A 26,035-nucleotide genomic window follows, 5' to 3' on the forward strand; every position below is an offset into this window, starting at 1 on the left:
TGGTGACCGGTGATGAAAAACAGAAATTACACCTCTAACTTACTGCATTTGCATTAGTGTTGGTTACCTGCTCTAATCATATTAGGATAATTAGCTACTGAGATAAAGCACTTAAAGCTGTAAGCAGGACTACAAAAAATTCTAACAGATAAAAAACCTGTTTCATAGAAGGAATGATGTGTATGTCACAACTTTAATTCTCAGAGATTAAAGCCAAGAACTTAAAATTTCTGTAAAATCAGCCGGTCAGCTTTCAACATTGAATACAGATCTGAGACTACGCTCTCGTCTACTTCTCTCAAGACACCATGGTAAAAATTAGGAACAGACTAGTTAATATTGGTATCTGCTAAGTAATTGGTTAAAAGATTGTTTCTCTCAAACTCATCCTGGTATTTTGTCTTAAAGCAATTTCTTCTCCAGAATTCATATCCTTCAAAAGCATACAGCTATTTTATATACATAACTTCTTTCCTTTATCAATATTTACCAAAACTGTTTAATATTTCATCTCCAAGTTTTAAACCAGGAGCTAAAATTACACATCTGAGTAAACACATCAAAAATAAAACAAAACTCCCAGCAAAACCAAGAAATCTCATCATCTGCAAAAGAGGAAAACCTTAAAACAGAGGACTCCACTGAGGAAAACTGCACTGAACTTCTGCAGATGTAAAAATTAGAATCTTAAGTCCCTTTGAAGTTCCTAGTTATCTTTTAACTTTCTATAGTTCTGCCTGCTTTCTTGTACCATTCTTTTCCTCTCAACTGATTTTCTGCCTTCCTAGCCTTCTCTAAATCTCACTTTCTAGGCCTGATTACAGACACAAGCTCTAGTAAAGCAGTGCACTTGAGGCACAGGAAGGCATATCAACAGTTCTTATCTTGAATTCCATACTGACCCATAAGAAATACATGATTTTATGGGCTAAACAATTGCCAGTGAGAGTATTTAGGAATGGAAATCTACTGACCCATGTATATATTTCAAAAACCGCCATACATTTATAGAGGTTTTTTATTTATCCATCATGTTTAAAAAGGAAATAAGATCCCTTTTACAGAATCAAATGATGGTTTTTTTATTCCTAATCTGCAGGCAACTCAGAGTCTTGAATACCTAAAAAACTAATTCAACATCCAAATCAACACTAGTTGTGTTGTGCCCTATTGGTAAAAACACCTGTGTAGGAAAATTAAAAAAAAAAACCTTAACAATAAAATTGTACTTTAAATTTTTTACTGCAAGCATGCTGTTTCTTTCTGCAATGAAAAAATACAGCATACTCTTTACTGACTAATTTAGTACTTCCATTGAAATAACACATTTCAGATTGACCAGCATAATCAGATATTTCTTAGCATATGCTATTTACTGCTCATGATTCTTTCCTTGAAAAACACACTTATTTTCATTCTGAATTATTCCTGACCATTCTATACCTATTTTCAGCTTAAGAAAATAATGTATCAAAATAAATGAAATAAAGTTTTTTATTATCTAGGTTTTACTTCTTTATATATTGAGATTGTCTGAGTTTTTTGGGTTTTGCTTTTTTTTAAATCAGCACAATTTATTCCTGTCTCATGTTCAGTGCTCCATTTCAGTGGTAAATTATTCTTCTATTACACTTTATTACCACAGTGTTTGCAAAGCATTTCTAGATCTTACAAATCAAAAGCATCAAATAAGAACACCTGTTCTCACCAAGTTATACTGTAATTATGCACTTACTGCTCAAAAGGAGACACAATTTAATTTAAATGGATATTAGACTTGATATATGTTGTCAGTAAATCTAAACAGTTCAACAAACAAAAATCAATATGATCAACAAAAAAGTCTTAAGATTATAGCAGGTGCACCTGATAATCCCGCCCCAAGATCTCATGGATATGAACTGGTTCTGACAAGAGGGGTGGAAGAAAGCAAAAAACAAACAAACAAACAAACAAACAACAACAAAAACTGAAACAAAAAAGCCTGCAAAAAATAATAACAAAAAAACCCCAAGAGAAAGTGAGTAGGGCATATAAAAGAAAAAGTTCTATACATCAAAACAAAAAAAATCAATGTTCCAAATGTTCCAAGAATACCAACACATAGCGCACTTTAATAGGATGAGACCAACTTAACATTTAGGAACTTCAACTTCTCAGCTATTCTTCATCTTACAGTAACAGAAAACTTTCACCACTGTGAACTTGATGTTTCTACAATTTGAACAGTAAAAACTTCCCTCATAAAGGAAAAGAATCAGTTTAAGATATTAAGTTTAGGTAGAATTTAATGTATAAAAATGACTGTGAAACCCAATCAGTTGGTTTGGGGTTTTTTTGTTGGTGGTTTCTTTTGGTTGTTTTTGGTTTTTTTTTTTTTGGTTTTTTTTTTTTGTTTTTGCTTTTTACATTTTCTATACTTTGTTTTCAGGTTCTATGGAATACAAATATCTATTACATTCACATTCTCATCACTTTCTGCTGTTCTTCAGCAGTTAGAAATGAACTTATGTTCATTAGAAATAGAACATAAGAGATTTTTTTCACTTTTTATTAAAAAAATAAAAACTAGAACTCTTCCAGTGTCTTCATGTTCAACCACCTTTATTAAATAAACTTCATAATACACAGCCAAACCCCTCTGGACTATAGCTCTTTAAGATTTTCCCTTGGCAACACAAGCTTTTCAATGAACACTAAAAAAAATTATTTTGAAATATTCAGATTTTGTGAAACAGGAATTCAGGAGCATCTGAGTACTTATCTGTAAAAGGGCTCAATGAAATCCACCCACAATACTTAAAACATACTGGCACGAGGAACATCAGAGACACTGGTGATTGTTTTAGGATAATTTATACATGACAGATTTTGTCCCAAGGCAACCAATAATATATCTGGTTTTTTGTTTGCTTGCCTTTTTTTCCCCAATTAGATAAATTACAAATACCTCCTCAAGTAATTTTTAATGTATTGAAAAATTAAATTATTAAGTAATGTAATATGTGGATTTCTCAAAACAAATCATGCCAAACTAACAGAGTACTTCATTTAGTAAAATAATCACCTCAGTGGATAAAGGAAATTAGGCAAAAAAACCCCAAAACCCAAACCCCAAATTCAAACTTCAGGGCTCATCATACACTTTTTATGTAAAAGACTACCAATATAATCTAAATCGTAAAAATTAACAGGATCAAAAAAAAGGACCATGCAAAATTAAAATATGAACTGCTTGAAATGAGTGTTATGAAGTCAGAAGATTGAATGATATACAACCAAAGAATAATATGTTCATTTCTAGGTCAAGACCACTTCTGCAGATGATGAAGTTCAGAGATAGAGTTTATGGAGCTCTGCGTAACGCTGCAACCTGACTGACATTACTTCCAAGAGAAACACATCATGACTGGCTCTGTTTCCTACCCTCAGGGAAAGAGAAAGCTTAGAATGTGATGCAGAGACCCCACAGTGTATTTAACAATGAAGAGATTTCAAGGTACTATTGTGATATCTAATTAATCAAGTTTATGACATATTTACTTAATGAAAGTTTATGATATTTACTTAATGAAAGTTTATGACATATTTACTTAACAAAACCACCTCCACTTTCCTGCCTGTATCCCAAACAACAGTTAAATGAAGTTGTTATAGTTGAACAATAAGCCCAAATCCAGCAAGCAGTGTGTGAACGCTCCCTCCAGCACTCCCACAAACCTCTTTAACTACAGAAATCATGAGCGCAGGAACTGTGTTACTGTGATGTACCCATGCAGCAAGAAGAGGTCAGCTGTTTTGCTCTTCTGGATGTCAACTAAGTGCTAAAAGAAGTATGACTGTGCCAGGTTTGGACTACTTTAAAAACTGAAATTGAAGGAGTCAGAAAACAAAACCAAGATCCTGCTATAAACAGTAAATCTGGATAACATAATTTCCAAGAAAGATTAACAAATTACCACATTCAGTGTAATTGTAACTCATTGTTGTTCCTGAATAATCAACTCTGAAACAAGACTCTCTTAACAACTGAAATATTTTTAGGATTTGCAGTTATGTTTAATTATTATGAAAAATTCTAGCTTCTCTCTTCAGACTAGTATGGTGGAGAAAGCAAACAAATCTGACCTCTGCAAAATCAACACTTGTCTATTGTTCTTATTCCAATAACTGCATCAGAGGTTACTTAAAACTAACCAGATTACTTAAATAAATTAAGAAAATTTAAGCAACTCTGTTTAAGCAGTCTAAATAACTGATGGCTTTTCAATCAAATTATGGTTTTGGATTGGGAGACTTAAAATCAGAGAATTTATTTTAAAATATATGAAAAATAATTCTGCCTTGATCATCCAATCCAGCAGTTTCAATCAAAGCTTGCATATAGACTCCTTCCTAAGATTTACTTATAAATATGTTAAAGCTACACTGCAGTATAAACAAATTTGCCTGCAGGATGTATACATTGTATTATTTTTTGTGGTTGCTCTGACCAAGAACAGAGACGTCACAACAGAGCTCTCCGTTTCGGGAAGCCACCACAGCCAGGGGAGTGTCACAGCCCTGCACAACAGAAGAAACACAACAGGATGCTGCTGATAAAGACAGGGACAGAGTGGGGACAGAGTGTCCTTCCAGGTGTGTCCTGTTCCCAGGGGCCTCTTCAGAGGGCCACAGCTCTCCTGGGACTCACATTATCCTCCAGACCTGCACAGACTTGGCAGCTCCTGCAGCCTTCTCAACTGGCTGCAATCTTCAAGGGTATCAAATTGTTAAGAAAGTAACCAAAAGGCTCAATCTTATAACACTGAATATAAATTTATTGCAGCATTTTCTTATGAAAAAAAATTAGATAAAGAGGTGGGCTATAATTGTTCTAGACTCTACAAATGCTATTTGGTTTCAGTCTTGCCAAAACTGACTGGGTGTAAAATGTACTTTGTGTACAGTGTTGCAGAAATCAAATGGAAAAAAAAACCCAAAACATTTCTGTGTTATGTCAACTTTCATTTTGGCTGTATATGTTCATTATCACTTGCAATATTTAGACAAAACCTGAAACACAACACAACAAAACAAAACAAAAAAAAGCCCACCAGAAAAAGGAGCAATTTTTACAAAAATCAGCAAAAAAAAAAAAAAAAAAGACAAAATTTTAGTTTACAGAAAATCTTGGAACTAGAACCAAGAAACCCTTAATGATGTAACGCTCTAAAAATTATGTATCACCATTCTTTGACTCGTTTACATGCCTAAACAGGATGAAATCCAATTGTCATGGAGTTTCTACAATCAGCTAGTAACCCTATAATGTATCTTGGGGATAAACCATTTATTAAACTATTAAACTAAAAATTTTTAAGTACCTCTAGCTACTTTTACATTTAGGGATTTTTAACTCAGACATATTTTTAAAGACCTTAAAGCTGATAGGAAGCTTTTCATTATCTTTTCTTCTTCCCCCTCTGTGTCCAATTACACTCTAATTTCCAAAAACTTATTTCTTTCTCAACATTTACCATTTTCTGTACACAGCTATCAGGGAGACACTTCTGTCAGAAGTAACAGTTTAGCTCAGTGACAGCAAACCTTTTCCATGTATAATGCCATGTTTGTGCCAGAAGCAGCACTGCATTTCATGATCACTGATGTCACTCCTAATCCATGTCAGTGACAAACTTGGCACCAGTGTAAGTGTCTAATTCCCAGTGGTCTAATCTAATTGGTTAGGCACAGAATCTGCATTACAGGAACAGTTTTCTCATCCTAGCAGTGCTCCTGCTCTGAAGTTTCTGGAAGGTTTATGTACCAAGTTTCCCACCTGCAAAAGAGCAGTTGCTCTAACCTGCTCACCTCAGCAGAAATTAAATGTTGACCAAGCTGTAGCGTTTGCTAGCACAGTTAAGAGCCACGTGCCTTCTACTTTTATGCTAAATATTTCTTGCCCCTATTTGAACTGTCTATTTCACTTCCCTGCTAAAAATTCTGACAAAAAAATTTTGTAGTGTGAGCATTGTCTTTTTGTGCATGTCTAAGCATCTGAAGTAATCAATCTTGTTTGTGGCACTGTAACAATAGATGCTATAGCAAAAAACCCACAAGAAGTTCTGCTACTTTACAAGATGCTTGGGACAATGACTTATTTAAAGTTGATGGGGGTAAGAGGACATGTCAAAAGATTTTCAACAGAGAAAACTTCCAATATATATTTAATATTACACCTAAATACATCTACTTCCATTATGAAAAAATAGTTATGGTCTAATATCAAGCAAAAAATTTAATAAAGCAGATGCTTGGAGCATACTTCTAATTTAGACATGGTCTTTTCAAAATCAGATGGTATCGTGAAAAGTGCAAGAATGCTGTAAAATCACTGGGAAGAGAACTAAAGCCAAGAGCATTGTTTTGTAATGTGACTATTTCAAATATGGATTTCATACTACAGTCTCTTTACAGTAATAAAAATATGCTTGTATTATCAAGGAGTCAAATCTGCATGAAATCAATCCTGAACAAAAATTAAACTCACACTGAGGTATACACTTCTACCTCACATTTAAATCTAAGCATATTAAGGGAGCTCTCTGCTCATGAAAATATTCAAATGTACAATAAGCAACATATAAAAAACTGTAGCACTGAGCCTTTGAGAAATTTGGGGAATTTCAATGTGCTCTGCTGGCCATGGATACTGCTTGGTTATCAATGCAACTATTACTGAACTATTATTGCACAGTGACACAGATAATTAATTATCTAAACCCAGAGATAACTGTACCTCTTGGAATGTATCCAGCTCCATCCATCTTGATTTGAAAAGAACTGTGTTAAGAATGGCAGTTTGAAGCCTTGAAATCAGTTCTAATATAAATAAGCTTAAGCTGGGAAGAACTACTTAGGCTCTGCAGAGAAGGTACAGGTGATAGGAACTTAAACTGAAAGGAAAGTGTGCTCTCCATGCCTAGTTTAGTTAGCTCTGTCACACTAGCAACCTTTTCTATGAAGGACAGTACATCTACCAATCTATCCAACGCTCCCTCCCCAAAAAAGGCTATGAAAGGCTGACAGCTGTGTCTCAAATCAAGGCATTCACATGGTTTTTCATCTGTTTACTCATTTGAACAAATGGACCTCTAGGGATGACAAAACAAAGAAAGATTTGTTACTGGAACAGAAAGAAAGAATGAGGTTAGGAAACAACTGGAGAATATAGATCAATGAAGGTGGCATGCTGGCTATTGCTAATGATAGGATGAAAGCCTATCAGACTGAGATGCAACAATCAGAAGGAAGCAAGCAACTTTTATACTTAGTATTCTTTTTAAAGAGGAAAAAAAATCCATGTAAAAACATAACATACAATTAATTAAGTTAGGACGTATTTTACCAACAAATAATTAGTTAAGGAAATAAAAAGGTTCTACCTGCGTCTGAATTGCGATCTTCATTTCTGGATGGACTAATTGTAAAAGGAAGTTTACGTTTCATGGAAGACTTTTCTTTCATCTCCTTCCCCACATCACTCCTATCCACTTTTGGAGTTTTGCTGTAGGATGCAATCTTGTCCTTGCTCTAATATAAATAAAAAGTATACTAAGTAATTTTTGCATAAAGCAGGACAGTCTTATAATGTATACAGACTGAAAAGACTGATATGTGAGAATGCATGTGTATAAGTACGTGTATTACAAAATTTATTCAATAAACAGAAGAATCAATTGTCATTTATTTTTTAAATTACTAACTTCTATGTTATTTCTACTTTCAGACACATCACTGTAGAAATGCTGTTCACTATTAGAGGCTTAACTAATTAGCAAAGGAGCAACATAAACTGAACGAGAATTTGCCAAGTCTTGATGACCACCCCAATTTCCTTCCCTGACCATAACAATCCCACTAAAAGCACATTTAAAGCCCCCATTGAAATTTAGACTGTGAATTGCAAACTCCCAAAAACCCTTCTAATTACCCTCCCCTGCCTCCACTCCCACCCTGTGATCCATCAATATGTAATTCCCTTTCTATTTCAATAATAATAGTGCAATGTTTCATTTGAGAAAAATCTATGAAGAAATGTTTTAAACAGATATCAAATTTAGAAGAAAAAAGGTACAAGCTATTTGGATTCTTGAATTGTATATATCTAGAGATTTTGGCTTATAACCCATTATTCAAATAAACAGAGAAAAACCTAAACAGGTTCACTATTAACTTATACTTGATTACTTCACTAATATAGGAGGAAAGAATGCAAAAGATATCAGGTTAGTGTAAAGAGAGAGAACTCTTGAGAGAACTCTCTGGAAACCCAACATCTTAGCTATCAATCAAGTTGCAATGCAGAGATATCTTTTCTGTACAATACATGCTGCAGAAACAATTATCTACTCTGTCAGCTATCACAACTCTACAGCTTTATGTCATTCTTAACACACGATCAGATGAAAGTACTAATAGATTAACTTCCTAAAGGCAGAAGAAGAATATACACTCCCTTGCCAATCACTGAAAACCAAAAAGCTGGTCCTTGGTACTTCTTAAGTTTTATTCTGATTGGAGAAAAAGTAAAAAATAAGCTAAAGTAGAGGTACTGTTCTCAAAGGCACCTTTCCTTTTTCTTCAAAGAAACCAAACTCAGGTAGGAAGACATCATCTAACATGCTGAGTTTACAATGTTGCTAAAAAGTTAGGCAGAAGTGATTAGAACAAGAACCTGTAACAAGCCCTACAAACTTCAGAAGACAAATATCTGTACAAGGGAAATGACAAAGGCATTAGTCTGTATCAACAGAATTCCTGAAGTATAAAGGTTGCTGCCCTCAGAGAACACCTGTCATCTTCACTCTAAGTTTAGAAACCCAAAAAATCAAAGTAAAATGCAGAATAAAATCCACACAACAAAACCAAAGACAACTCTCCTTCAAAAGCCCAAAGGAAACAACACCCTCTCCCTTTTTTTTTTTTTTACATGCTAGAACAAAAAAAAATCTAAAAACCCAAACCCCTTAAGACTCCCCTGGGCCCTTGGAACATACAGTGCCTGTGGTATTAGTTATGAAAGAAGTTAATCCATCTAACAAGCCATCATTTCCAAATGCATCTCAAAGTTGGCAAGAGCAGATCTGAACCCCATTAAGCCTTTCTCCATCTCTTCCACCACACAGACAAGTTTCCAACTTGAGCCAACCCCACCAAGAGCTTTCTCATCCCTTGTTTCAAACAAACCAATTATTTCTCCTATCTATGTATGTGAATTTCCCACAATATGAAGTGGCATCAAAATTTTATTTCTTTCTCTAGAATATTATCTTATCTTTAGTACCATGCAATAAAAAGGATGAGCTAAAAATAATTTAAAATTTCTAAGCAGAAAATCTTGGTTTCAACTTGTTCAGTAGAGAAAAAAAAAACCCCACAACTTTTTGCAGTTGGTAATCTCTAAAAAGAATTCCTTTTTTGACGGCATTCCTCAGTAAAAAACATCAGTAGGTGCTCACAAAGAGGCACAAGCTGCTTAAGTAATTTGATAGTGTTACATTCATTCTTAAATTGCTTATATGTATTATGTTAAATATTATGAATGATGCACTAGTTGTTGAATAATGACTGAAAATTAATTTTGTGATACTCTAATTAGGAAGAGAGACAGTTCAAAGTGCATACTTTCAGATAAATAAAAACACATTGAAAATTTTAAAAAAGGCTATACATAGAATACACAGAAACTGAAAATAAAAGGGAGACTATTTTGTTCTTTAGCTAATGTGGAAATAAGCATTCAGCATTCAGTGGTGGACTTTCCAATCCAAAAGATGCAACAAACAGGCTGTTTGAGAAGTCTGTATGAAGTTGATGCTATTTATTATTTTTGTATCTCTATTTCAGCATTGTCACCAATCAGATATGCAGACACCATCACAACTGAAAGAGAAGAAGAAGCAAAGAGCCCTGGCAAGGCAAATGTAAAATGACTGATTTGAAAAGCAGTCTTAATACAAAACAAAACAGGAAAAGCCAGGATAAAACCAAGGTCCTACAAACTGATAAAAATAATTAACTGTGCCATCACAAAATGCTGTGTTAGAAGACAGAAAGCTCTTAATGGCATCCTGGATTCAACTCCAAGTAAAGGAAGCATAGGAAGTGCAAGTAGGAAGTAGAAACCCTGCAGGTTAGACCAGGCATTCCATTTTCAAGAGTGAGCATTCACTGTTCCAATTGTTCCTAGTCACTGCAAAAGCGTGGACATCTCTTTCTCAGGGTCCAAGGCAAGGTTCAAAACTCAGCATCAACAGGTCTGTTGCATTACTTTAATGTGACCCATGTAAGCAACCTAAAATGAAGTTGACATTTTTTATAAAATAATCTGTAAATCCTGTGGACTTTCTAAAAAGGCTGATTAATCTCAAGTGAAAACTGCTAATCAGAAAAACACTGAAGAGATGTTGATGTTCAGAAAACTAAACTACTACTGCAAAGTGAAAAGCATTACATACTCTCCATGTCCACTACAGCTAGAGAACATTTAATGGGTTTAGACTGCAACAGGAGACTAGCAAAGGTTATTTATCCTTCTACTAAGTATCTAACTCTATGCCAGTCAGCATAATTAAGAATCAGAATAAACTGCCCAAGGAGACAGGAATTTCCATCAGGCAAGCCTTTAAAGAAAAGGTCTGGCAAACATCTGTCAGGAACTGAGTACAGCCTATTCTACTCTGGGGCAAATGGATGAACTGGATCTGCATGTCTCAACATTTAATGCATGCCTCACTGGAGGATGTAGTAACAAGGAAGAATTTTCTCTGTCAACAAAACCATACTAGTGTGCTATGATGAGGAACACATTTTTAATCTGTTCAACAGGAACTGTCTCAGAAGGCTAACAAACAGCAGTCTGGAGAATTTCTTGATATCCCATTCCAGCTCTATTGTCTGGTACTGCTACAATGAATGACAAGACACAAAAGGAGACAACAGAGAGCCATATAATCTAGCAGATGTACTAAGCCCTGGGAGAACAAGCATTCTTTTTCTGCCTATCAAAGATAATTACATACTGAAGCATAGTCTGTATGGAACCAAATGGTTTTGGTCACTATTGTTGGAGTCTTCCAAGGAGAGAATTAATTCTTACAAACTCCAAATGTGCTTCTCCTTTGGAAGAGATCTCCATAGTTTACTTCCTTAGTTTGGCCATATGAAGTATAAATTCACACAAATTAAAATTTTATCATGTTCATATGTTAACAAAATATCTCATGCCTCATGAGATAAAATATCTCAAACATTAGATGGTCTAGCTGCCGTATACACTTGTACTATTTTTTATGCTTGCCAGAAGAGCAACTGAAATAAAAATACATGTACCCTAATGCATACATGATATAAACTTAGCTTATTAAGAGCTGAGTTAACAATGTTATTTCTAATGGATTTTTTTGAGTTCTCAGAAGACCTGAACCCATAGTTGATTCACATAGCTATTCACTGGTTGTTAGGGCTGCATAATAGGGATCAATTTCTGGACAAATATGAAAGATTATGCCTAATAATAACAACAGTAACTTCACTACATTTCTCTGTCAACAACTAAGAGTGCACAATTAGAACCAGCTAAACCATAGTGTAAAAACTATGAAATGAAAATAAAACCCTGCAAGTGTTTTTTCATTTATCTTATGCTAACCATTGGAATAGTCTTATGCCATTTAGGTCACTACAGTTTTTATTTTGTGAAGAATGAGGATTTTTTTATGGACTGGTACCCTTTAGCAATACTTTTCACTTGTAAGAAGCACTGTTTTTTTAAGAACATTATTTCACACTAGGCCTCAGCACTTCCTAACACCAATTACATTAGCTAAGGAATCCCTAACATTTTTCATACTTCTCATGATTTAAGAACTATAACTTTTAAATTCATGGCTGCAGATGTTTATGCATTGAGAAAAATCCTTATTTGCTTTACAGATATTTCCACTACCTTTTGAAGATATTTCATTAAAATTATCATTGTTGATTTGTCCTGGTCAATCTTTACGTCAGATCTCTGTATTTGTGTATGTAGCACAGATTTACCTTCATGATTTTGTGTTGTTCAAACTCACACTTTACTCTTAGCCTATAGCCTGCCTGATTTCAAATAATTCTCTTGGCTGAATCTAAATTATGACATTTTGGCAATATTTTCTCTATCTTTCCTAATCCACTCTGAAGAGTGCAGATTAGTCAAAGGCCAGCTGAACACTTCTGACAACTGTCCATTAGAGAACAGGTATGTGACAGTTTAAGTGACTATTTAACATAACCATGTATTCAATCCTTCTCAAAATACGACAACTGTGTTTATTATGCTAAAAACCTGAATACAGGAATATTAACTGAAACACTTCTACTCTCCATTAATAATATTAATTCTCTGTTTTTATTTAGGATCTTATATTACAAGTTGTTTTATATCATGCAATTCCAAACCAAACCCTACATTATTCTAATCTCAAGCTGTCCACTGTACCAGGGTGGACAGTGAGGAACAGTGCAAGCAGTTTATCAGCTTACTTTTTGATATCAACTTCATCAGTCCATCATTGGGATTCCATATTCACAGCCTTTGTCAAACTTCCATTCCCTACTCTTTCCCTAAATTACTGAATGACTTCAATTAACTTGACCATATCCCAAATAAAGACCAGAATAAATAGGAAAAAAAAAGAAAACCCAATATTATTTCATCCATTTACTAGTAAGCTGATTTCCTTTCCCCATTTTATTCTGTTATCTTCCTCTTCCTATCTAAGTAGTCCATCAGAGTCAGCAGAAAGAATTACCTTTGCCTCACTTTACTGGGACCAATGAAACAAAGTAGAAAGAGACTAAAAGGTCTAAAGGTTCCTATGAATGTTTGTGGAAGATAAAAAGTTACAAGTAGATGCTGAATCTTCTAATCTTTTCCTGTTTGTTAACCTCCTCCTGTCTTATATCCATTCATCATCAGATGGTCTTGCAGAGAATACAGATTTTGACACAAGAGTAAGTATGACCACACACACACAGAAAATCCTTTTCTAGAGAAGACAGTTTTATAGATTGTTGGGAAACAAACAGATTCTCTCTCCTTAGGGCAATATACATGTCACTCATCATTGTCAATGCAGAGGATTACTCCAGCTTCTGTTATTCATTAGTAGCACAGATAAATCCGTGGTCTATTGTACAAGTGTACTAGGCAGACAAACTGAAGAACTGGGTGATTTGAAACTTGCCTCCAGAACTCTGAAAATCATGGGATACTTCACACTTATAAACAATAAACAACCCTTCAGCATGACATGATATTCCTTCATTTTCCAACACTCAAAAAATGGACTGTACAATTTTTAGATGGGACTCCCTTGTACAGGAGCTACTCTAAAGCTTTGTGCAGCATCTGGCTTTTAAATCCTCCCTCACAGAGGGAGTAAGTCCCTCTGTTATAAAGGGATATTGGAAACTGCTGGGTTTTTTTGGTCTGTGCTCTGTCAGAGGCCTTCACACATCTTGTGTGTTTGTTACAGAGAGAAATACACAGTAAAATAAAATAAAATATGGATTGTTGTTCTTGTGAGTATATGAAGATTTCAAATTAGCTAAGATATGGAGACTATATACTAACTTATATCAAATAAAACCAAAGCATCCAGCTCTTTTTAAATTAACTTCCACATTACAATAAAAGGAGAATTCTATCCCACAGTTTAACTTACAGTTAAATAAATGTAAAAATGTATAGCTTTTTTCAATACTGAATATATCAGAAACAGATTAATATTTATTTCTTCCAATTACAGCAACAAAAATCATGAAACATGCTTCATTTTACTGAAATTAAAGGGGCATTAATAAAAAATTTACCTTTCTTGCAGTTGTTTTTTCCACCATGGTGCTATTGCTGTCAGAATTTTCAACTTGAACTGTTTTTGTAGACCCAAATTTGGGCATTTTATAGCTGTTTAGCTAGTTCTATCTTGTATCAGTGGGTTCATCCTGTGTCTGAAAAACAAACAAACAACATTACATAAAAATACACACGGCAGTGTCATTTCAGGACAAATGTTACTGCAGATGGTAGCAGAGCTGGATAGTACCCCAAAAAAGACCAAATAACGACACCTGGCTTCAAGCATCTTCCTCACATGCAGCTCAAACCTTGGGGCAAAACCCCAAAAGGTCTAACACAGCTCTTGCTGGGGATGGTGTATGAAAAAAGCACCAAGTCACCTGCTAAACTACCTCATCCCTCTAGCTTACCTTTTTGGAAGACTGAACATTTTTGGCTATTTTAACAGGTTCATAGGCTCAATATCTCACTTTGTGTTAAACGTCCTAAGGCTTAAAAAGATGAACAAGATTTCTAGCAACACTGGAAAGAGAAATAAGGCTTCCTAGCCTGGGAAACTAAAACACTGTATACTCAAAGTAGTATGGGAAAAAAAAGTCAAGCCTTGTGATTTATGATTCTTTCTGGATCAAGAGATGCCCTTTAGAAGAAAAATCTTCTAAAGCTTAAACCTGGAACTAGAAACCTTAATTTCCACTGTCTATCAAATCAATTACATAAGCCACTAGTAGAGCCAGATATATATCTATATAAAGCTCCAAGAGCTGTGTAGTGTTTCATCTCCATGGTACACCAAACAAGTGTCATTACAGATTCACATGATGGAAGAGGTCTGACTTGCCTCTTCCACAGCAGGAAGAGCCATCCTTTTTGTAAGAATGGCTGAGAGGAAAGGTCACACAAAAGGTAAAACTGCATTTGACAGCACTTTAGAGCTGGTGACTTTTTATGGGTCTTTTGGAGTTGATGTATTTTGTTACAAGTATTTACATGATCGCAATCTTACCGAGTTGTTGTAATTTTATGCCTGATCAAGTCATCATTTCAGGTGCAACACTTCTACTGTTGCTTTACCATTAATGTTTTGGGATCATCACGTAGAGAATCTGTTGCTGTTTTAGGACCATGGGCCCTATTTTGGTTTGACACAGTTAACTGACAACAAATCTGGTGCAGATGACTTTGAAAAAACCATTTTGCACACTACACCTGACACATGAGACATTGATATTCAAACAAATTTCTACATCCTGCCCACACATCCATCCCCCACAAAGCTTAAACCTTGGAAAATTTGAATATTTGTCTAAGATTAATACTGTTGTATACAACAACGTAACATGCTACTTTCTTAATCTTCCAGAATCAGAGGGGAAGAAAAGTTCAAAAAGCTAAATCCTTGAGACAGAGAAGTAGGAAATGTTGCACTAAGGTCTGCTGTTTTCCTCCCCTTCCCCTACACCTGAGGAAGTTGTTTTTTGTTTTGTTGGGTTTTTTTTAACACTAACCACAAGCTTATGAAAAACAGGAAGAGATTAATTAGAAACAATCTCACATTCTATAACCAGAATCTTGTCTCCACTATGATACAATATTGTGAAACTCATACTGTTCTACTCTTACTTAAGACAAAAGAAACATTAGTATACTCCATTTATGGAGTGTTAACAGGATTTATGCAGCCTTACTGATACAGAGAGTAACTGTTCAATTTTAATGAACATTAAAGCACATGGTTATCAGCCTTTTGTTTTTAGTTGCTTTTTGTAACACCTGCAGGAACAAAAACTGGTTATCAGTTCAAAGAAGAGAAAGAAAACTACACTGAGTTTCCTGTAATTTTACAAAAAAACTTTCCTGAATTCTAAAAGAAGCAACAAGTTACTATCTTCACAGAATACTACTGTGCTGATTAGACCAAACATAATGTATTACCATAGTAGCAAATATCTGTTCCCATGGGTTTAACAAGGGACAAGTCATAAATATGCTTTTGCTCATTTATCTCTCAAATCCTCTCTGTAAGTTTCATTTGTAACTATTCCCATTGTATATATCATGATTCCTGTTGTATATATCATGATTACAGCTACTTAAAAAAATCAATGGGTCAAAGTGTCCTTTATTATTTTAATCAGAATATTTTTCATTGCATATGCTGCTGTTTCCTTTCCTTCCTTTTTTACTGCTACCTGGCTCCCTGAAACTACCTCCATTCCTGCTTTGCTTCTCTTTCTTTCCTGGTTTCATATGCCATTCCCTGGTGTATGACAGCAAGAAGCCAAACTTAAAGAGCTCAGTAAAATTGATTTGCTTAGGCTTGGCTCCCTTGGTCTCATTTGCTTCACCAGCAGGAGTTGCTCTTCACAAAAGGCCTCCCTGCATGTCTCACCTGGACAGCAACAGTTAATTTTTTAAAATGGTAGAAAAAAAACCCCCAGCCTCAAGTATTGTATAGGGGCAAGAGGATTATGAAAACACTTTCAAAACAGATTTCAATTAAAGGTATTTTTAATAATACAGTTAGCTTAATATAGAAATAGAAGTAAATGAAAACAGAAAGCAAAGGATGTTTCCATTTTCTTTACCAAATGATCAACAGGCAGAAGCAGATGTGCAGGAAGTTCCACCTGAACATGAGAAGAACTTTATTGTGCAGGTGACCAAGCTCTGGGACAGTTAACCCAGAGAGGTCAGAGTCTCCCTCACTGGAGGTATTCAAAAACCCTCCAGACACAATCCTGTGCCATGTGCTCTGGGATGGCCCACTGCAGTCTCTTCCAACCTGACCCATTGATTCTGTAATCAAAAGTTAATGTGAATTCATGAACTTCTTGACCCAAGTCAAGTATGTTTTTGAAAAAAAAACTGCTTTGGAAGTTCACCAAAACTGAGTGTTACATACTGGATTACCAAAGCAGAACCACCACACTCTAAGAATAACAAACAGCACTATTTCCATAAAGTGTTCCAAGTACCAGATTGTTGCACATTGTTGCACAATGGCTGTGTAAAATTTAAAACAGACATAAATGCATCACATATTTGAGGAAAAAAACCACTTTTCATAAAGAGTAGATATTAAACAAAATTATCAAAATATCACTATGGTGGCCCAAAAATTAGGCAAACTATTCAAGTGATGATTACATAGTGTATATAGCAATAAAATTTTCTGCGGAAGAAGTGATTTTACTGACACTTCAACTTTTATTTCCATTTGTCTGGAGTTCAATGCCATTTCAACTCAAGTTCTAAACACAAATGTTTGCATTCATAGTGAAAATGTAGAACATTAACAGGGTCTTCCAGGGAAACCTAGATCTGTCTGCTTTGAGTTTTCCTCACTGCCATTTCTTAATGCAATTACTGGTTTATTAGACAATCTTGATGGCACATTTTGAATCACCAGAACCCTAAACTGAAAGTTAAACTCTTTACATCCAAATTATTCTCCTTTGTCACAACAAGCAGTGTCCTCACTTTTCATCTGACAGACAGGCACAGCTGTGCTTTCTCTCAAACAGACTGATTTCAAGCTTTTCAATAAAACAGAATTTGCTTCCTACTAAAGAAACTTCTCTGTATGTAACAAAATCAGATATTCTTATTTTATTTGGACATCTTTCTTGCACATTCATTACCTATAATGAGTCATACTACTGGAAATACTGTTGAATTCTTCTCTCAGTCATTTTCCAGCTAAGGAACTAAAAATTCTATTTTCTCCTTGAAGTAATAAAGGTAAGCATTTAGACAAATCTATGGGCAGTGACATAAAATGCTAGGATTATTTCATATAAAAAACCCTGGACATAAAAAAAAATCCCCCAAAAAATCCCACCAATCACCAGAATTTCAGATATAATTAGCTACAGAAAATTAGCAATATCATAAATGTCTAATGCCAACAAGTCACTGTATTAATTTGTATAAGCTTACAACTAGCACTGATGAAGAAGCTTTGAAAAAGCTTCTCCTTACCTATGCAAAAAAACAGGGAATTCAAGCAGTACTACAACGGTGCTGCTGCCACTGTCATTCACTCCTTTACCTCTTTCATTCTGTTCTTCTGAGAAATTAATGGCCATGTGTTTGTGTTAGATGCATATGTATGATTCACTAATGACTTCCAAGCCTGTAGATGGATTTTCTTTTAATTTGGCAGCAGCAGAAATTTTCAAATATATTAAGCACTCACAAATTTCATGGGAAAAGGTGGCCAGTGGATAATAAGAATAACAATAATAATCCATCACTGTTTTTTGCATGGGAAGGCTTCAATATGAGTTTCATGGCATACTACCTGGAAGACAACTCCACATGAGATGGCCTTTGTAAACCACTTTTCTTTCTTCTCTTAGCTATGGGGGGGAGTTTCAGTTGAGACCTGCACATTATCAGAGTCAGTCAACCACAAGACACAAATTGCTAAGAAATAAGCATCATTAGTTTTGGTGCTCACTGAACTACTTGTTTCCTTTCTGGTTCAGACTGTGTTCCCTTTAACACCTTCAGCAAAATGTTACAGGATGCTTTGGGAAGGTTTTCTTTGGTAGCCCTGCTGTACAGCTGATCTTGAAGGTTAGCTGCCTGCTGGTACTACATCAAAGCAAGGGGGCACAAGATTAACCTTCTATGGGAATACCAGAAATTGATGAGTTCATTTCCAAGACACTGCATCTACCCTCCTGCTCAGGAAAGCATCTGCATTTGAAAAGCAGGAGTCTAGAGTAAGGCTATCTTCTCAACTACCTCTGCTTCATCTGCAGGGAAGAAGAAAAACAAAACCAAAATCAAACAAACAAAAAAAAAATCCCTCTCTCAATAAGGACTTACTCCAGACTGGGAAACAGTAAATCAACTATACCAAATTTCTGCTATAAATAGCTGACAGGAATGCTTCCCAATGTTATAATAAAATTAAACTACTGAAAATGACAACTATGGCTACATCTAAATTAGCAAGAAGTAAAGAATTATCAAGAGCAGATCTGTAGAGTAGAACAGCTGGTAATAAAATCCCAATTTACACTAGTCACATTTAGCAGATTTGCTCTGGACTACTTCTAGTGCAGTTCCATGTACTAAATGCACATTAAAGGCTGGAATACATTCAACAATTCCTAAACAAGTCTCAGCTTAAACCAGGAGGAATCAAGCTCTGAAAACACTACACACAGCAAACTGAACTACAGTGAGGAGAGAGGATAGTCACTGATTTAAACTAAGACTGACCTGATTTTCTCTTAGCTATCCCCTCCTTCCCAGCCCTAGAAATTTGTCTCTTCCAAGTTTATTTTGAAATGGCTGGTATGATCTAGATCTCAAAGCTATTAAGAGTCTACCAAAGGAAAAAAATAGTTAGTGGATGAGTACAAGAGAGATGGCTAAAAACAGCTGAACTGAGGGAAAGGCAGGCAAAAGCCAACATTACATATTCTGCTCAGAGAAAGCCAGCTGGCCAACCCGTATGCACACACTGGCTAATTAAGAAGTATGTAGGTAGCTCACGCCTAGCCATACCAAATGTTATCTGCATTCTGGTGGGAGTGTGTCAAAGACAGATGAGGTTAACACACTGGGAGAAAGGGAATGGGTATAGTACAAAGGACCAAAAAGCTAGAGAAAACTGGTATTTTCAAATCTTGTAAGAAGCAAGAGTTTTAGCAAAAAGATGTTCATTTAACTAAGTTTAACACTCTGTGTTCTTTTTTCCTCTTATCAGGAAAGTGCAAATGACTTCAGTATTATATTTCACAACAAAAGCATCCTTCAGCAAATAGCTGAGAAAAGTGATTTCTTTCCAAAAGAGAGGTTAACTAATTATTGATGCTAAATGAAATGTGTGATGGGAGATGTAGCAGCACTGCCAATTATTTTCTTCTTATGGAACTCAGTCCTTCTGCACACAGTTACTCAACCAGAGCCACCTGCTACACAATGAAATGGCTCCTGGTAAATTAACATGTAATCAGATCAGCATCTACCTTTTCACCTACAGTGTCCAGTAAGAAAGAAGGGGTGGAGACATAACAAGAAATTATTCAGGATATTTCAGTTAGAGGCTGGGGATGTGCTAAGAGCACAAGACCAGCAACTTGCTATTGTGAGGAAAGAGACCATTCAGGTTACAACATACAGTAAGAGGGCAGTGAAGTCCAGTACGACAGGGCCAGGCTTTTCTGGGTTGCACCACATCTACAAAAAGAACATCTGTCTGTATTTTAACCTGGTATCCCACACAAATATGTCTAAAGCTTCAGATAAGCCAAATGACAGAATGTGGCTGTGACAAGGAGGCAGTGGAGAGAGAGACTTGACAGGACAATGCTGAGAAGGGATTGTCTCTGGGAGGAAAGCACAGGGGACTTCATGATCAACACACAAATATTTTTCCCCAGAATATTTTTTTTCTGTGTTACAGAACACAAACCAGAAGCCTTTAGTCCTGTCATTCCAATGCCTTGTAAAAAAGCTTGAGCATTCCATATCCTTTTTGTTTAAATTGAGAATGACCAGCTTATCCCTGTGGTCCATTTTCTATTACCTCCTTGGACAGGTATACTTGCAGAAATGAAGTTTCAAACGTGGCTGATGTCTCATGGAAATGTCAAAAGGATGGGAAAGGATGGGAAACTGCCGAGAGCAAGCACTTAAAAATCTCATCAGAACATTATACAAAACAGTGTTTTGTATAATGACCAATGTTCTAAAAGGTCAAAATTTCAGTTACTACAGCCAGAAAAATATTTGTACCAAGATCTTAATTGAAGAAAACAGTATCAACACAGCTATTCTCTAATCATTAGAGCAGTTTATTTGATCTTTATAATGAAGACACTGAAAAGGTCATTAAAGGCTTTATTTGAGCAGAAATAGTCTAAGGTTCTTGTGTTACACGGATCCCCCCCAAAAAAGACTTCCTCTCAATCATTTAGCAACTGAGGGCACTGCTGTAGTCCAACACATATTACTGCCAAGTAGGAATAGGGAACATTTTAACTCCCTGGGTGCTAAAGTCAAAGTTGAATAGGTACAAAATCTAGACAGTAAAACATTTTTTCTAAAAAGCTGATAATACATTAGATATATGCAGCTCTAATGGACTAAATATACACTGCAATACATCCCTGCTGGCAAGCCTGCCTCCTGCTGCAGGCTAGAACCATATTATTCTCTACAAGCTCAAAGGAAACCACATTCTGCATAAGAAAAGATTAAATAAAAGGCTATTTGTGTATACTGTACTATGTGAGATTGTATTTTTACCATCACCACTTCCTGTATGTGGTACACACTATAATACCTTCAAACACAACGAACAGAACATTTTACCAGGCTCTTTTTGCCCTGCGCTCCATGTGTCTCATTGTACTCAAAATTCAGTTCCCTGGCAGTAACCAGCAAATAAATTACTAACCACTACTGGCTTTAGGTAGCACAGCAATTTACTGTTGTAGAGAGAGCACTGTCTGAATGATACATGCAGTGGCTTTTGCAGATGAAAGGTGACAAGAACATTTTTATTTGGAAAATATTCACAAGGTCTTTTCACACAATTGCGACGGTTCAGTGCATGCACATTCCGGTGTCAGGGTTATGATGAAAGAACTAAGCTCCAACACAGTCTCAAACTAATGTGCCTAAGGCAACAGTCTGTTGCTGTATTAAGTGCAAATGCAGTACCCAGCACGGACATGAGTCACAAATTTGGCAGATTTTACAGCATTTGACGATAAAAATATGACAAAAACATTCTTGGTTCAGAAGTGAGAAATTCTTTTTTATTACATTTTTTCTTCAAGATTTGCACAATACTTGGGACAACTCTGTGGCTAGACCATGCAATGCTGGGATTAGTTCTACTTTTTTGCTATACCTATTGTGCAATCTTAGAAACAGTGCCTTACCTCTCCCCTGCAGCAGTTTGTCCTACCAGATTTTAGCCGATATATAAAAAAATTGAAGAAAACAAGCATCATCCTAATAAATATACATTTCAGAAATATGTGCCATGAGCTAAGTTGTGTATATATATAGTGGGTTTTTTTGGAGACTCCTCAGATGCTAGCTAACAGACGGAACAGACTCACTGTCCTATCAGAGAGCATTCCTACATTTTAATTTGAAATGTTCAGATACTGAGATTCAAACATAAGAATTGCACAAATCTTTCTGCAATAAGCAAAATAAACTACTTATTTGAACTCCATTTTATAAAGGTGCCCTTTGTAAAATGAAGTGTAACAGTAAAACAGGCATGGGCAGTGACTACTCACAATCTCCAGAACAGCTTTTAATACACTCTGAAGTACCTACTCATTGCATACCAGACTACACTATACAGGGATAGGACGAAGGCCCTAAAAAACAGCCAACACGCAGGCAGCAAGAAAGATTTTCCAATACTTCAGCTGGAACTCACCACTACTTCCTACCAAAATAAGGAATGTATCTCATAGTCTAGGAATTTCTACTAGGAAGAGAAGAAAAAAAAATGAGAGGACATACAACTCTTTCCTATGCAGAAAACAAACAAAACCTTTGCAGTGATTTTGTTGCACTTGCCTATATAGTTTCTTGGGCTCCTACAGATAATCCCTATTTTAAGAGCCTGAGTTTACCTGTGCCTGGTTTCAAGTGTCAAATTCCACAGATTTCACAACACTCTTCAATTGATTTCTGTGGTAGCAGTAGCAGCTAGACATGTCAACTTCTTTATAACAAATATTCTCTAATGGAGTGTGACTGAATTTACAGCTTTCTAGTCAATCTTCAGTAAGATTTTTCTCCTCTTTTATTTTAACTAAACACATATTTATCAGAGAATACAAGAACTTCATTGTACATAGAATTAAAGAATAGTTGAGGGGAAGAGACATTTAGAGGTCCATTTAAGTCTCTCAGTTATCTAGTCAGTCAGGTATTTTCAACTTGAGCTGAACTTAACACAGACCAGGTTGAGTTTGTTACTTGAGCAGAAAAACACAGTAAAAGAAGTATGGAAAGTACAAAACTTCCTAACTGTAGGCACCTATAAATCATGCAGCAGCACTTCACAAGCAGCACACTGTGGGAGAAGAAAAAACGTTGGCCCAAGATTTAATTTCCAAAATCCTATTTACTGATTGAAAACACCACATCCCAGTATGCCTTAGATACGTGTTACATGGACTGACTTCAAGTTTAAAGGTGCTATGGGTTCATACATATGGTTCATTAGAGAGATCATGCTGCAGTAACAGCTGTGTCTGAGCAAGAGATGACTCCTCTTTTACATCACATCTTGTCTTTAGGAATTCCTTTGCACATCTTCCCAAAGGTTTTCTTGCAACTGCATAATATTAAATATCAACCAAGTAAGGACTGAAACTTTTACTGGAGTAAATTGGACATTTCCTGTTTCACAAATTCTCAACTAAAATTCCAAAATCTACCTGTCAGAATGAAACCAACATGCTGACAACCTGGTGAAGTTCTGAGGAACCAACAACCACAAACAGCTGCAGCAAGTGGCTAAACTTGCTCCTAGAGAAAGATAATTTATTTCTCACTCTTAACATGATTCCTGCTATTTCAGCTTGTCTTGATTTCTACCTTCTTAAAGGGATGAAAACTTCTACCATACCTTAAAAAAAATACAACCAAAACCAACATCCTAAATAAAAAGCAGCATCTACCCCAGACAACTCTAAAGAAATTACTATTCATAAATCAAAACCAGGAGTGCTCCACCTCCCTTCACAAATATTAATTTCTTTTCACAATATTGCTGAAAGATGAAAATGCATTATTTCCATTGTTTTACAGATGGCAAATTTGGTTGACAGAAATAAAGAAGGGAAGAAAAAATGAAGTGAGTTTGACCAATCTACCACACTTGTAACATCAAAAACTTTATTTTTGAGATTCTTTTGCATTAGATAGTAGTCAATACTTGGTTAGACCATAGCTACTACTGACTTAATTTTCAACTTCTGCAAGCAACCACTCTTTCTGCAGAAGGAAAAGGTCAAACAGTCTCAAAGCAGAAATCCCCATGTGAGGAAAACACTTAGCATGTGCTCATAAAAAGCCCACAGCTCACACAAAATCCAAAACAGACTGAAAATAGGTAATTTTCAGGGTCAGTGTTAAACTTCCTTCAACATTGGACCCTCTCTTCCTGTAATCTTCTTGTAAGTTACAGAGCTTCTTTCAGCTTATGCCAGAGGACTCTTCTTAGAGCAGTAACCTAGACTGCACAAATGCATTTAACCCCAGACATTCGTACTGTTTATCATTTAAAGTGGAATATCATCCAAAAACCCATCAACTCATGATGCAGTTCTGCTCTGTGCAGGAGGGCAAATGAGCAGTGCTGCTCTAATACAGAGCAGACAGCATTTCTGGCACAGCAGAAGGTAAAGGTTAGCCACACTGTAGAACACAGCAAGAAGTCATGCAAATATGGACAAGAAGCACTCGTTTTACTTCTTTTGCAACACACTCCTCCCATTTCCTTCCTCTACTTTCTCTGAAGTTTCCAGTCTCAAACAGATTCTGAGATCCTCCCACTGCAGATGTCACGCCACTCATCAAGATTACAAAAAAAAAAAAAAAAAAGAAAAAAAAAAAAAGCAGTTTGTTGGTATCACACTTCTAAACTCATATGGAATTAATTACTGTTTATGTCTTTCCAAGACACTGCAAAAACACATAAAAGCGAACATTTTGTCAAAATATCCTTGCAGGTGCTATGTCAACCAACTGAATATTGTTTGGCATGTAAGACCTAAAAATTACTAGCAGAGCATGACAGAGGAAAAGAGGAAGGATCCCAAATATCTAAAAATGACCTTTAAAATTCTTCCACATGGATAACTGAAAAGGAAAGAGCTAAAAAGAAAAAAAAAAAAAAAAAAAAGTGTGGTAGTCTGTACTTTACTGTACTTTAACATCTCATAGCAGTACTGAAGACCAAGTATCCAAAAACGTAGTTTTCAAAGGATGGGACACTCTCAAATTACTATTTAGATTCATGGATCCTAAACCAATGTAAATCCATGTGTATCAAGACCTATCCAGAAGAAGACAGCAAGAAACTGCCAACAAATCCCTGTAAGGTGCTGAGAAAAGGTAGAAAGCAAAAGAAGTAGAGAGGAGATTAATTCTTTTCTAACTCTTGTACAGCTCCTTTCTAGGATGTTGAACTCCTTCCTTACTTAAAAAATAGAAGTAAAAAAATCCTTAGGAATTAATCTCTTTACATAACATTATTTAGGGTGAAAATACAATGTTGACAAACACAGCCTGAACAGACAGGATGAAAACACATGAGCAGGAAAGATGGTGCTTTGCAAGATGGATCTCTTAGAAAGATTTTATATAAACAGAGAGTTGAGAAAGGAAAGCACTGATGAGAAGGTACCTGAAGGAACAAGGAAGTAAGATCAAATATCATGATTTCTTTTTTTCCATTTTTGAACAGAAATAGTTTCACAAGTCTGAAATCCTAAATATTAATTGTTTAGTAAAAGGAACACACAGGGTCAAGGAACTCTCTTTACAATAAGTACTTTCTGATTTATACAGAAATAGTACAGATGTCTATATTCAGGACAAACCTTCAGAACAGCAGTTCTACCAGTTTGAGATGATGGAATTCTCCATTATTTCAGAGAAGTTTTTGAAGGGCTGTGGGCTTGCTTAATAGTGAACCATGTAGACTGGATACATATATTACAAATGAATTTGCAAAATCATAGTCTTAAGTAATTAGTAACTTTCACAACAGGCTTGGAAAAAGGTAACTTTTTCTAGAAAAGTATAAAAGAATAGGACATTTGATATCACAGTGGCATCCCAGACTGCACAGGAATGGCAGAATCTTTATCAATAAGCCAGTATTATCTTGCAAAAAAAACCTGACCATTCTATTACCACTATCCATTCAATCCTATAATTTCCTCTCAGTAACCAAGAAAAGTGCTGCATGGGAAGCATTTACATTTTATGAAAAAACTGATTAAAAATTGAACGGCTTAAAGTACAAAAGCTGGAAGTTTGTGGAACTTGCACCTGAGGATATTTTCATTAAAGAATGGTTAGGAATTACTTAAAAGCAGAAACTCCTCCCCCTGATTCTGAGAGACTTATGTTGAAGCT

General features: G+C 35.6%; 1 protein-coding gene across 4 annotated transcripts in view; it reads right to left on the minus strand.

Annotated features, from left to right (window-relative positions):
• Positions 1-26,035, minus strand: part of ANKRD12 (ankyrin repeat domain 12) — a 59,478-nt gene that overhangs the window by 26,231 nt on the left and 7,212 nt on the right. For 2 of the 4 annotated variants that reach the window (XM_071417183.1, XM_071417177.1), the window contains exons 2-3: positions 13,900-14,037; positions 7,428-7,575 (exon numbers count right to left, since the gene is read on the minus strand). In XM_071417183.1, the coding sequence (XP_071273284.1) occupies positions 7,428-7,575; positions 13,900-13,986 (235 nt within the window). In that variant the 5' untranslated portion in view covers positions 13,987-14,037. Of the gene's footprint in view, positions 1-7,427; positions 7,576-13,899; positions 14,038-26,035 lie in introns of those variants that run through there. The other 2 variants (XM_071417191.1, XM_071417210.1) reach the window with 2 other exon arrangements.

Source organism: Agelaius tricolor, unplaced genomic scaffold, assembly GCF_023055355.1.
Source record: "Agelaius tricolor isolate 1412-34295 unplaced genomic scaffold, bAgeTri1.0.p SCAF_2, whole genome shotgun sequence".
Lineage (NCBI taxonomy): Eukaryota > Metazoa > Chordata > Aves > Passeriformes > Icteridae > Agelaius > Agelaius tricolor.